The sequence below is a fragment of the Poromitra crassiceps genome (genome assembly GCF_964638095.1).
Source record: "Poromitra crassiceps genome assembly, chromosome: 1".
NCBI lineage: Eukaryota > Metazoa > Chordata > Actinopteri > Beryciformes > Melamphaidae > Poromitra > Poromitra crassiceps.
In genome coordinates this window covers 27,531,600-27,546,710 of record NC_139623.1, presented here as the reverse complement: position 1 = coordinate 27,546,710, position 15,111 = coordinate 27,531,600, and the positions used below count along the sequence as shown (strand labels likewise).

General features: G+C 44.2%; 1 protein-coding gene across 1 annotated transcript in view; it reads right to left on the bottom strand.

The window, feature by feature from the left end:
* Positions 1-1,239: 1,239 nt before the first annotated feature.
* The window catches only part of LOC310788377 (RNA-binding protein Musashi homolog 2-like), a gene marked incomplete at both ends in the record, with an annotated part of 592,153 nt that continues 578,281 nt past the window's right edge, over positions 1,240-15,111 (bottom strand). Inside the window, one exon of the mRNA XM_083649940.1 lies at positions 1,240-1,284. Coding sequence (XP_083506066.1) covers positions 1,240-1,284 — 45 coding nt within the window. The remainder of the gene's footprint in view (positions 1,285-15,111) is intronic.

Here is a 15,111-nt window from a genome sequence, read left to right as displayed (position 1 = left end):
AGCCCAGATATCGTGTTCCAAAACGAATAAGGAACAAGCAGGATGACACAAACAATAACAAACAACAAACAAGTTTTCTCTCAAGAGTAAAAAAAAGTGTCCGGATGCACAGAGCACTTTCAAATGCCTGGTTCAAGTTCTCTTCACATCTAAGTACAGTGTGCTTTGGATTGAATCATCTCTTTTGTTTCGTTCTTTGAAATGATATTGATATCTTAACAGTTAGACAAAAGATACCAATCAAGGATCTTTTACTTCTTAAAACAGCATTTGTTTGTTTGTAAATTTGCTGGTATGACACTTGTGAAATTATTCAGCTTGAGTATTTACAGAGCAAGTGTGTTCTGTTTGTCTCTGGGGGCGGTGACCGTCTTCCAGCAGAAAAGTATAATAATAATAATAATAATAATAACAATAATAGTAATAATTGTTTACAGCTTTTTCTTCTATTCACACGCTATAACATGTTCTTTGACACACCATCACAAAAATATGCTATTCTCTCATTGAGTTGGTTATATGCAGTGACTGGAATAATATGTACAGCTACATTTCTTTTTCTCAAGTTTGAATTCACAATGTAGTTATATGAAATTTGTTATAGCATATATATATATTTTTTCTAAACAACAAAAACAACACTTATAAAAAAGGACCATAAAAATATTGGAGTCCTCTTTGTATTGCCCCAAAATAGGTCATTATGGTTAACAATGAGACATCACAAGAAATAAAACGGCTACTTAGATTTATTACTTAGATACCCTCTTAAATTTTCTTTCCAAAGTAAAATAAAAAACATAAATCTCCAAGTCTTTCCACTTTGAACTTTTTTGTGTCTGGAAAGACTCACTTAAATATCCAATCACTTTCCTTTACTACAACTGATACAAAGATGAAGACATGACTTGTAAATATTCTTGGCTATGACCCCCTTAGTTAAAACAAAATCAATTTACACAAATATACTAGAAAGTCAAATAAAATGACACAAAACCAACTAAGATGACTTCTTAAAACTAATCATAAAGCTATCAAAGGAAGGAAATAAATGAAATTGACGTGAAACATCAAACCAAACCAGGTTGTAAAGTTATAGGAGGTTTGGAATATAGTACAGCAGTTGTTATTTGTCTGAGATGACTAACATTTTCGTTTTCTTCTTCACCTTGCCTTCTTTTAGCCTGGGTGATGCTGTAGTGCTTGAAGTCGGATGGCATCACCTGCACACAAAGCCAATTAGAAACTCCGTCCTGTCTTTGCTGGACCACCAGATATACTCTGCTGGGTGATGAGAAACAAAACAAAACAAAACACAATAACAACAGAATTATTATATATAATATTAAAAATCACTGACCACTAAAGTGACTATCAAATAAAGTATTTTGGATGAAATCTGAGGCACACAGCAGCTTAGATGAAATACTTAAAGACCCCCTTAAAGTTATGTTTTAAGATTTATGTAAAATACTCTACTTTGAATAATAATTTGTGTCTGAGATGGTTTTCCTACACAAAAAAGTAAAATTATATAGTTAAAATTCTCAAAAGTTTTGCTGCTGGATTTTCCTACAGTACATTAATTCACTGCAAAGTCCATTCAGTGTATGTGCACTGGAGACTTCAAGTTTCCACATCACACTTCTGTAAGGTGAATAATGGACAGGGACTGGCTTCCAAGCTTTTTGTGATGTCACAAATCATCCTCATAGGCCCACCCCTAAAATTTTTATTTTCACAGATAAACTTTACACTTTCAGCAGACGCATGTGAAAACAGCATTCTAGTGTCAAAACCTGCACAGACATTGCTCGGAGTCCTCACTGAACTTCCCTATAGCTGTGCAACAATCTCTGACACCAGGGACAACTGTCGCCAAAAAACTCATTTTGAAGGAATGGAAGTCCTCATCTTCACCTTCTTTTCAGGTGTGGCTGATAGACATGGGGCCCTATCTTCCCCCTGGCCTTAAAATAGCGTTTAACACCAGGCCTAGCGCTATTAGTGGGCGTGGTCAAGCGCAGTCCCTATTTTCCCCTCTGCGCTAAACCCGGCCTTAACCATTTAACCACGCCTTTTAGGCGTAGAATTATTGTGTTCTGTGGTCATTGGTGAACTGCAATTACGCAATGACATTCTTCCTTTCGAAGCTCCGATCCACTCGATCCAGTCCGGGTTGCGGCTGCATGCTGTCATTTCTTCATGCCAATTTGGATATCTCAGCACATCACAGATCATAGCCTGAATAAAGCAATTCAACCTACAGCCAGGCAAATACAGATCTGTTCAGCAGGGCTGATGCGGTCTCCCTGTAGCCTACAATATAGAACGTTAACTATCGGTGACATTCCTGATGCCATCCAATTCCATGATCTTTATGTTGTAAACACATAACTTTCACAATAGTGAACAAGCACCCCCACGCGGCTCATTCAGGGCAGGTATAGTTTTATGACTTGTAGGCTACCTGCTGCTCCTGCACATCACAGCACAGCACAGGCTAAATGATGCACATAAATATAGCCTACATTATGTAAAGTCATGGCATAAATGTGTTTTTATTGAAAAAGTACGTGTCAAGTAAGCTAAGTCTTGTTGGAGCGGACATCACAGTACAACCGTGTTACTCGTCTATACCACGTTGTATTTGCGACGGATATACTGTATATGCCACCTGGATTACATAAATGTTTCACATAGGGTTGTGTTTTGATTTTTATGTTTTATTTTGTCCAATATTGAAATGTTCTAGAATTGCATGTTGTGTTAACATAAATATTATTTCTATCTACCACTTAGCCTACTTTGGTTGCTTTTTCTTGTCGAAATGTATTAAGCCTCAATGCATGCTGGGAGATGCACATGTGTGTCTGTGTGTGGCATTTGGTAGGGGAGTCGGCGCACTGAATAAGGCCTGGTTTTGAAAAGCGATAAGCGCTAAATTAACGCCAGTGGAGAAGATAGCGTTTAAGGCCGAAACGCCCATTCTGGCCTATTCTGGCACTGCGACACGCCTCTTCGGCGTAAAGCGCATTTCTGGGCCAGTTTAGCGCCTAAGCTCAGGGGGAAGATAGGGCCCAGTATCTCTGTTATACAGATGGAGAGACTCAGGTCCCTGAGAACCAACTCACTCAAAAGGTTCTCTACTATCTGGGACCCGTTTTTGGCCTACTTTGACGAGGTCAAGAATGACAAGTGACTGAGGCTAGGGGTGACGGATGGCTCGCCCGGCTGGTATCTCATGGACCCCTTACATGGGATCCCATCCTATACATGTCTCTTGTAAACACATGGGGCCCTATCTTCCCACTGGCCTTAGGCGCTAAACTGGCGTTAAACGCAAAAAACGCACTTTGCGCCTGCCTCGGGGGTGCCGCGTCTATGTGCCGACAGGCCGCAGTGCCGACAGGTCGCAATGCCGATAGCCCACAAGCAGAACCAGCTGAGCGAGGCGGCGTGCAGCGTGTCGGTGGAGCTAACCTCTCCCAGCCCCCACGCCAAACCTAACCTCCCCCCATACCTAAACCTAACCTCCCCCAGACCCTAACCCAAAACATAACCTCTCCCACCCCCCACGCCTAAACCTAACCTCCCCCAGACCCTAACCCAAAACCTAACCTCTCCCACCCCCCATGCCTAAACCTAAGGTCGGCATTGCGGGTGGTCGGCATAGCGGGTGGACACCGCCTCGGGAAGATAGCATCATGTTTTTAGGCCCCAAAATGCGCTTAGAGGCGTGGCGCAGTGCCAGAATAGGCCAGAATAGGCGTTTCGGCCTTAAATACCGGCCTAAAGCTATCTCCCCACCTGGCGTTAATTTAGCGCTTAGCGCTTTTCAAAACCTGGCCTTATTCAGTGCGCCGGGGATATTACTCTGCGTAATTACGCGCAGCTCTCCTCTGCCATCTCACTCTCTCTCCCCCTCTCTCTCACACTCCCTCTCTCTCACGCATCAGACAGGTACAATGACCGATGAAAAAAAAGTTGTTATACCGTAGTTTTGAGCCCCTGTCATTCAGAGGCTGTTGCATCATCCTACCTGTGCAGTGGGGGAGAGGAAAAGGTAGCGAGAGAAAACTTTCTGCCCAAACTTTCACCAATCTAATCTCATCATGACATCCACGGATAGGCTATATTTTTCTAGCCGATGCGTTTAGAACATTCTTTTCACTTTGATCTTGCTATAGTGTAGCGTATTTACATGCTTGCTGTATTTAAACTGCAGTGAGATTGGTTTGAGAAGCATAATAATATGGAATAATATATATGGAGACAGACGGGGATGAAAGAGGGAGGGGGGGGAGCTCAGAGTGCTTTGGTCGGGCTTTTCTGACCGGATTGGATCGCTCCGTGGAATGGAACATGAAAGGGACATTGTGATTCGTTTACTGCACTTCTCCAATGAGCACGTTGTGAATAATTCTACGCTTAAAAGGCGTGGTTATAATGCTTAAGGCCGCGTGTAGTGCCGACACGAAAATAGGGAGTGCGCTGGTCCATGCCCACTAATATAGGCTGCGTCTGGCGCTAAGCGCTAATTTAAGGCCAGTGCGACGATAGGGCCCATGGGGCCCTATCTTGGTACAGGCGATATCCCCTATTTGCGCTTGTGCACCTTTTTGCACGTGCTTTAAGGCAGGGAAGATAGCCCCCAATTTGCATTGTTTTTGGGTTGGCACTGGTAAAAGAAATGTGGTAGACTATTTCTTTAGGGGGTGGATTATTTCAAGATATTAATTTGGAAAAAGAAAAAGCGGTAGTGTGTGAGCGTGACTGAAGTCTTAACTAATCAAGTCACCCATGTGCATACAGAGATGTGCGTGTTGTCATGTACCTTTCCCCATCTTTTTCCTTATATTCCCACATCCAGGTAATACCCTAGCCAACACAAGTCCCTTGATTTGTGAATAGGTGACCCTTCTGTTACACTCACACACTTACTACCCGCTCTCTCATTGGTGGAAGGAACATTGGATCATGTGATGCATGTAGAGAGAGATTGAGAGAAATACACAGTAAAGAAAATGTAATACCTCTGATGAGATGGCAACCGGCCACCTGTTCAATGGTATCCATTTGTAAAAGCTGTTGCAATCAACGGGCCCTAAAAGTGTACATAGTGCTGCTGTCAGTATGCATTTGGAGGAGAGAAAAAAAGTGAGCATATCATATCAACCTTATTCAACTAGCATGAATGTGTATTTGATTTATAATGATTCAGTTGATCATGTTGAGTAGCGATATACAGACATATTACAGGTTTGTTCTGTATTCTGGTGAATGGAGACCCAGCAGTGTCTGGACTGCACAGATTGCATTGGCATATCTTTCCAACTGTAAATTGCTATACACAGTTATTTAATGAATTGATGTTAAAGGAACCATGTAAGGTTAGATATCATATTGTACAAGGTATACAGACTCTTCCTTAATCATTTTAGGTCACTTCCAATTATTCTATTTCCTATGCCAAGGTAGAACCGAGAGTTAATAACAATATACAGTATGAGGTAGATGTGGCTTTGTTCAATACACACAATACTCATTCATGCTACCACGCACAATTGATTTAATCCCAATGCATGCAGAGAATAAGATCATAAACACTCCTCAGTATGATCGTTCCTCTTATTTTCCCTGTGATCACTGTTCAGTTATGAATGCTTTTCATTATGTATCTTATCAGGAGTTACCGTCATCTTTGCTGGTGACAGGTTTGTAGAAATCACCAGATTAAACACAAAAGTGAGAAGACAATCATTTTTAACGTGATAAGCTCTCTTCTATCATCTCCAAATAAAAACAATTTAAAATCGAAATCATGTTTTTTCCCCCAACTGTACTTGGCAAATTCCCCCTGCTGCCCCGGTCGTTGCTCCACCCTATCTTCCGATCTGGGGAGAGTGGTAGACAACCTACCACATGCTTCCTCTGAAACATGTGCAGTCGTCAGCTGCTTCTTTTCACCCGACATCGAGGAGTTTCACCGGCAGAATGTAGCGCGTGGGAGGATGAAGCTATTCCCCCCAGTTCACCTCCCCCCCAAACAGGCACCCACATGGACCAGAGGAGGTACTAGTGCAGCGACCAGGACACATAGCCCACCGGCGGGAATTGAACCCGGGTCTCTGCGGTGGTACAGTAGGCGAGTGCTTTTACCTCTACACTACCCAGACGCCCCTCTTCTATCATCTCAATCAACTAGTTGTGCACTGATTGCAGTGCGTAAAAGAACAATCAAATCCATCACTGCTTCTTCACAGTAGCCGTTTTGACATTAACCAGAGTCTGATTTCTTTTTAGAAAAAAGAAACAAAATTACAGAAGCAGAAGATGGAGTGTCACATTAGTGTATCTGAATTCATCCATGAGGTTGTGACATGTCATGTTCTTGCATGCAATCAGCTAGGCTGGATCTATGGTAAAATTAATTATAATGCACATTTTAGTTCTGAATCATTTGCCATTTTAATGTTCTCAATAGAGCCATCATCTCGCTGTGTGCAGAAAGTCAGAGGACTGCTGCTGCACCTCTCTGCTTTATTGCATTTTGTTTGATTCAATGGGTACTTTTTAAGGTGGAATGGATGGGAGTGAAATTTGACAGAATATCACAAGCATATTCTTTTTACATTCTGTGAGGGAATCACGTAACTAAACGTAATCATTCTTCCAATGGAGGCAACTTTTGGGTCAAAGTTTATCTATTTCATAATTCTTCCCTTTTGAAATGTAAATTTGATGTAAAAATGATGAAAAGCCTGATAATTAAATGCAGAATATATATATATATATATATATATATATATATATATATATATATATATATATATATGTTGCATTGAGTCTTTTTATTACTCCACCGGGATTATACTCTCCATCTAACTCAAAGCTAAACTATGGGGTTGAAACCACAGGGTTAAAAATAATGGAAGTAAATTATAGCATTTCCTACTGTAAACTGTTGTCTGGTTTGAAAATGAGCCGACCTTGTCCTCCATTAGAAATACATAGTGCTTCCTAAATGGAGACCAGCATAGATTCTGGCAGATAGCCAGGGCACCTCTGACAATTAATAACAGAAGCTGTGCTCAGCAGGCAAAAAGCCAATAAAATGTATTTTTCTGTTAAGCTGTGCTTTTGTTTCACATGCTTGCTCAAATTAAAATGAGCTATTTGTTCCCTATGGCACTCTTCCTAAACTGTCCTGTGTTTCATTCAGTAGCTCATAATATTGACATGGCAAAGCATTTGCCATACTGTATACAGTAAGTCTCAAATTGAGATAGTTCAGGTACAAATTATTCTCCCAGAACTTACAATTAGCCCTATTGGTTCAATGTAGGTATGTCACTGCCTCTTTGGAGAGGAGAGGACGCTGGCGCGTTTGGCTGCCGCTTCTCCCTCCAAAATTTGGATTAGTTTATTCGTTTTCTCTGTTTTCATTTTGATTGGTTTTGATTTGATTCAGAGTTAAAACATTGCCTCTCGATCTGCCTTAACAATTGGTTTCCCACAAGGCCGCAACGGATTACTCTCTTCTACTCTACCCGGACTCTCAACACAAACTTCTGGCTAACGTTACGTTACAACTTAACTGTTCAGGCACTCACCTGTGTCTGACGGACTTCATCTACCATCGTAAGCTGGTGAGGGTAGACCCCGGACAGGCCACCACCTGTGTCGGTGCGGTTAGCCCTCGCTGGCTAGGACCGCTGCCCCCCAGCACCGCCGAAGGCAGACCCCGGACAGGCCTCCACCTGGCCCGGTGCGGTTAGCCCCTCGCTGGCTAGGACCGCTGCCTTCCACCTTGAGCCAAACTAGCTCCCCTCAGCTTCCAACGTGGGCCTAGGCCGGCTCATTTTCTCCATCTGTCATGCTGTGGTTCATCTTGTTTCATCTGCTGCCAATCCGTCTGTCTCAGCCATTATCCACCTCCATCAGTTCCAGTTCTGTTTCGGACATGACGTTACGCTACTCAAGCATGCAACTCCTCCGCCTGAACCACCAAACGCCTCCGCCCATGGAATTCATTTCATCAATAAATAACCTTGGACTTCTCCGTCGCCACCGTTACATCCATAGAGGCTCCCGTCGCAAGTTTATTCATAATTTCACCGCTACCAACAACATCCCATCTCTGTGGTCCGACAACAGCTCCCGCACTTCCTCATTCCGTCACCACAACAACACGACGCGTCATCAGTACAACCCACATGTGAATGCTTTGAACCTCCGCCCCCTGGCCAAAGCACCACAGCCCACTCAAACTCAACCACTTCTGAAAGTTGCTCTGTTTAACGCCCGGTCCATCAATAACAAAGCCCTCATTGTAAATGAATTCATAATTGACAATAATCTGGACTTCCTGTGCATTACTGAAACATGGCAAAAACCTCAAGAATATTTCTCCCTGAACCAGACCTCACCCCCCGGATACACCTACATGGACAAACCACGCCTCCACAAGCTTGGTGGTGGTATTGCAATAATTCATCGGCAAAACATCAAAACAACTGCAATAACCATCCCGGCCGTCTCCTCATTTGAACACCTTGTCTTTAAACTGTCTGGTTCTAAACCCCTGGTTACTGCAGTCATTTACCGCCCCCCCAAACCAAACCCTGCCTTTCCCTCTGAACTGTCTGAATTTCTCACACAACTCTGTGCCATCTCTCCATCCATTTTATTACTTGGTGACTTTAACATTCATATTGACTCGACTGCCTCCAAACCAGCTATTGAACTCCTGGACATTCTCAACTTTTTCAACATCACCCAACATGTAGATTTTCCTACCCACAACAAAGGACACACTCTGGATCTGATCTGCACCTCCGGCCTCCCCATCAACAATCTAACCAGCCATGACCTCACCATCTCTGACCATCTAGCCATCACCCTGGACATTCTCATTCCCACCCCCCTCATGAAACAGAAGCGCTCCATAACCTTCCGTAACCTTAAAAATATTCACCCCCCCTCCCTTTCCTCCCTATTGGCCGACACTCTCCCTGACCCCGCCCTCATCCAGAATTTCTGCCCCACTGAACTGGTTAACACATACAACCACACCCTCACCTCCTGTCTCAATCAACTCGCTCCCCCAAAAAACAAATCTGTCTCCTTCATTCACTCCGCCCCCTGGTACACCGACCATCTCCATCAGCTCAAATCCAAGGGCCGCCAACTTGAACGCCTTGCCCACAAAACCGGTCTCACTGTACATAAAGATCTCTTCAAAATCCACCAACAGCACTACAAGGAAGCTCTCAATAACGCACGCTCCTCCCACTATTCCTCCGTCATACAATCTGGCAGCAACAACCCAAGGACACTTTTTTCCACCATAAGCAAACTCCTCAAACCCATGGACACCATCTCCAACTCATTTACCGTCAGTCAATGCAACTCATTTCTCTCGCACTTTCAAACCAAAATCGACACCATTCACAATCAACTGGCCAAATCCTCCACCTCCATTGTCTCTGATCCGGAACCCGACCTCCCCCCGCCTCCAAACCCCCCGCTCTCATCCTTCTCTGAAATCACAGCATCCGACCTAACCACCATCATGACTGGCATGAAATCAACAACCTGCATCCTGGACCCCATCCCCTCCTCCCTAGTCAAGGCTTGCCTCCCCTCACTCTCTCCTCTGATCACTACAGTCATAAACTCCTCTCTGTCCACTGGCTTTGTACCCCCCGCCCTGAAACTCGCTGCCATTACACCACTGCTTAAAAAACCTGGACTAAACCCTGACAATCTCAACAACTTCCGCCCCATCTCCAACCTCCCCTTTCTGTCAAAAATTTTGGAACGAGCCGTTGCTTCCCAGTTGTCATCCCACCTTGAAACCAATAACCTGTACGAACCCTTTCAATCCGGCTTTCGCACAAAACACAGCACAGAAACCGCTCTATTAAAGGTCACCAATGACATACTACTTTCCGCTGACTCTGGTTCCCTCTCCATCCTCATCCTCCTTGACCTCAGCGCCGCCTTCGACACCATTAACCACTCCATCCTCATCTCTCGCCTCCAGTCCACCATTGGAATCACCGACACTGCCCTCTCCTGGTTCAAATCATACCTCTCCGACAGACACCAATTCATCTTCACCAATAACTCCAAATCCCCCACTGCCCCAGTCCCCCACGGTGTCCCCCAGGGTTCAGTACTTGGTCCCCTACTATTTATCCTCTACATCCTACCACTTGGGCACATCCTCCGTAAACATGGCCTCCAATTCCACTGTTACGCAGATGACACACAGCTCTACCTTTCCACCAAGACCATCACTGCCGCCACCCACTCCACCCTCATCACCTGCCTCTCTGACATTAAAATCTGGATGCAAAACAACTTTCTGAAACTCAACTGTGACAAATCCGAAATCATTATCATTGGCCCAAATTCCCTCACCCGCTCCACCCAGGATTTCTCTGTCAACATTGACGGCTCCACTGTCACCCCCTCCACCCACGTCCGCAACCTTGGAATCATTCTCGACCCCACCCTCTCCTTCATCCCGCATGTCAACCAGATCACCAAATCCGCCTTCTTTCACCTCAGGAACATTGCCCGTCTACGCCCCTCACTATCCTTCTCTGCTGCCGAAACACTGACTCACGCTTTCATCACATCCCGACTGGACTACTGCAACAGCATTCTATACGGCACACCCACCAAAACCCTCAAAAAACTCCAATACGTCCAAAACTCCGCTGCCCGCATGCTCACCTCCACCCGCCGCTCCGACCACATCACCCCCATCCTCCACGATCTCCACTGGCTCCCCATCACGTACAGGATTCAATTCAAATTATTACTCATCACCTTCAAAGCCCTCAACAACCTGGCCCCCTCCTATCTCTCTGACCTCCTTCACCTCCATAAGCCTACCCGTCACCTCAGGTCCGCAGATGCTAACCTTCTCCAAACCACCAGAACGAAGCTCCGGACCTGGGGCTACAGGGCCTTCGCTGCAGCTGCCCCCACCCTCTGGAACGCCCTCCCCAGCCATATCCGTCAAGCAGACACTCTGTCATCATTTAAACACGCCCTCAAAACCCACCTTTTCACCCTTGCTTTCAACCCATGAACTCCTCCCTCTCTCACCTTTTATTTATTTTCTTTATTTATTTTCTTCTCTTTTCTTAAGTTATGGTATTATATTGTTTTGTATTGTGAAGCGTCTTTGAGCATTTGGAAAAGCGCTATATAAATCCGATGTATTATTATTAGGTACTGGAAGTGATATATCTCCCATGTGGGGTATGACTTATCACCACAAACAAGCTAAAAGGTGTGTGTTACACAAGTATGTTCTCTGAAGCAAGAACATGAAGTGTAGTTAGGTAGCTTAGCAAATGGATGTGGACATTCCAGAAAAAAAGCAAAAAATGTGTTTTCCACTTACTGACAATTCCATTAGCTTAAAGTTTCAAACTTGCAAGCAGCCCCCCCCCCCCCCCCCCCCCCCACACACACACACACACACACATGTTCAGCTGACCTTGCTCTACAAATTTGCCTCAAGGACCCTTGAGGTCTGCCTCTAAAGTTTTTGAGATATTTTGGAAGTTTTGGAAAACTCATTTTTGGCATCTCCTCCTAGCCTGTTTGACCGATCTCCACCAACATCACTATGTAGCATCTATGGACCAAGCTCTGCAAGTTGTGTTTTCGGATTTTTGAAATCTCCCTTTGTTTCGATTCGAAGATATTAATACTCAGGCAGCTTAGCAAATGGATGTAGCCGCAAGCAGGGTTCGAGTTATGGGGGGACCTATGGCATCTTGGACCCCATAGATAGAGTCTGGGACCCCATAGTCCAGAACACCTGTGGGACCCCACACAAATATAACTTTTTTATTTTTATTTTTTTCCAAATAACACATTTTTCGATGTAAGAATTAGTATTATTTATGTTAACTAGATAAATAGGCTAAATAAGAAACCATTGCATTGCACTGCATTTCACCTCCAAGCCACCATGCGCCGCCCATGAGCGCGTGTTCTACTACTACAACCGAGTTGCAGGGAGAAGAAGCCACAAGATGCAACCATCACGTGATGTAAACAGCCGCCTGAGCCAACAAGATAATATTAATCTTTAGTATAGCGTTACCTCTTTAGATGAATGATTTTCGGATTTTGAAAGACAGAAAAGTGGATTTTATGCAACAATTTGGAAGAGGCCACTATATGTTGGTAAAAGAAGAGGATGTTGCGCATCGGATAGCGTCTTCACTTCACGTGAAGACTCGGGTAGGAGCTGGCATTTATATCTAGACGTGAAAATGGCAGAGTGTTTGATGGGAAATGCGTGACGTTTGCCGGGCGCTAATGTGCTCAGTATGAGCGAGAAGCGCCCGGCTAGCGGGGTAAAGCGTTACCATGCCACCGAAGAAAAGGCTGAAGCTGCCGCCAACGGGGTGTACAAGCCTGGATAGCTTCGGTTTCAGAAAGAAACAAAGAACAGCTTCAGACAACATACAACAACCTGTTAGCGCAACAGCTAGGTTGCTACTAGCTAGTAGGTAAGCTAACGTTATGGTCTGATGATGTCGTGGACACAGCTGAGAGGAGAGGAGACTGAGACTTTTCATTTTGTAAGTATTACAAAATCTGGTACGACCTCTACACCCACGACTGCGTGGCGACTCAATCTTCGAACACCATCGTGAAGTTTGCAGACGACACAGCAGTCGTGGGGCTGATCTCCAGGAGCGACGAGACGGCCTACAGAGAGGAGGTGGGGGCCCTGGAACAATGGTGCCAGGACAACCACCTCTCTCTGAACGTCTCCAAGACCAAGGAGATCATTGTAGACTACAGGAGGGGGGGGGGGGGGGGCGCATACCCCCCAATCACCATCAACGGCACAGTGGTGGAAAGGGTGGACAGCTTCAAGTACCTGGGAGTCAACATCCACCAGGACCTGACATGGGCCGGTCACACCGCCACTGTTGTCAAAAAGGCCCAACAGCGACTACACGGACTCAGGCGCCTGAAGAAATTTGGGCTAAGGCCAGAAATCCTTAGGGACTTCTACAGAGGCACCATTGAAAGCCTGCTGACTGGCTGCTTCACCACCTGGTATGGGAACTGTACCACCATGGACCGCAGGGCGCTACGAAGAGTGAGACGCGTGGCCCAGCACGTAACAGGCTGTGAGCTGCCGGAACTGCAGGAACTGTATAACCAGCGGTGCCTCAGGAGGTCCCTGAAGATCATCAAAGACATAAACCATCCCCACAACAGCCTGTTCTCCCTGTTACCCTCAGGGAGAAGATACAGGGTCCCAAAAGCACGCACAAATCGCTTGAGGAACAGTTTTCTCCCGTAGGCCACGAGACTCCTTAACATACACAAATAGTGTAGCAGCTGTACTGTACCGTACTGTAGCTGATACCATTATGTATGTCTAATGTTTAATTGTATGTTTAATTAGGTATATGCTATTAGCACCTGAACGTCATATACGTCAAATTTAAAATGTTTAAGCATGTCTAAAGTATGCACATGACATGTGCACCTATGTGCAGTGGATATGCCACTGTCTCTGACTTGTCTTATCACTCTACTGCCTTATTGCTTGTTGTGTCGCTTGTTGTTTTTGCACTCATATGCCCTGTTATATTTGTACTATGTTGTAAACGGAGTCTACAGCACAAGAATTTCACACGTGATACTTGTACCACGGAGTGACAATAAAAATCTTGAATCTTGAATCTATTAAGGCTACAGTTGTTTTTGTTCTAACAAGATGCTGCTACTGTATCTGCTGAAATATGCTGCTGTTTGTTACAGTAGGTGCGATTTGTTTTTCATTCACAAGTTCTTGATTACCTGTGCACATTAGTTTGTTCGTAAGGTTAGCCTACTCTGGTTACTTCTGGTCTGTTGTTGCTATGCAACGGTAGCGTAGGGGATGGCTGCCCCATTCATCTGTTTTCTTCTTGTTGTTGTTTTTAGATAGCGTTTCTTGCGGAGTGCAGAGAACTGCTCAGAAAGCAAATTGTATTTGCATTATGTATGTATGTATAAGCATTATGTATTTATTTTTGTAGTTTTTGATTTATAAGTGCAGAGACAGAGTTAAATACATGTTCATTTAAGTTCAGCAATTTTGTCTCATTTGTCAAATTAAATTGTTGTATTTTATCAGATGCAAATAAGTAAATATCACGGCATTATATAGCTATCGGAGCGGAGGTGAGTGAGAAAAGGAACAAATTGATGGTTAAGAGTAAGACTGAATAATAACATCACACAACAGTCTAAACCGATTGTTAATTTAAAATGAGATATTCCTCTAAATCTGGCTTCAAACGGCCACAATTTGAGGAAAAAACGGCCCAATTTTTTTCCGGCGGCCCTGGATTTAGGGGGACCCCATAGCTATCTGACTATAACTCGAACCCTGGCCGCAAGCATCTACGGCAGGGGTTCAAGCCTTTTCTGAACAGTACTGAGGTCCCAAAAAAGTGTCTGTGGTTCTCAGGACACGGTCCAAATATATCCCTTAATATATTGCCAAGTTTCATGATCATTGAACAAAGGGAGGTGGAAGTACGGCCTTTTTGTGTTAGGCCTTTGGTGTTTGTGGCTTTTTAACCTGACTCCGCCAGATGGGGCGGTACCTCCATCCATCTGGCAGCGTCAGGTTAACCCCTTTTGGTCGAAATAACACAAAATACATTACCCATGGTTATCAATGAATGATATCTCTGAACATGTTCCCAAAGTTTCGTGACAATTCGATAATCGATCATAAAGTTATGACAATTTAGCTCACAGGCGACACCCTCTAACAGCTTTAGGAAATTGTATCTACGAAAGGAGATTTCAAAAATCCTAAAAGAGAACTTGTAGAGCTTGGTCCATATGCTACATAGCGATGTTGGTGGAGATTGGTCAAACTGACTAGAAGGGAGGCAAATTTGTAGCAAGGTCAGCTGAACATGTGGACAAAAGTTGCTTGCAAATTGGACAAACAGTGTGGAAGTTATAGCCTTTCAAAGTTTTAAATTTTTAATTTGTGGATCCTATCAAAAATGGAAAGCTATGGCTATGGGCAGCATTTGGGGAAAATGT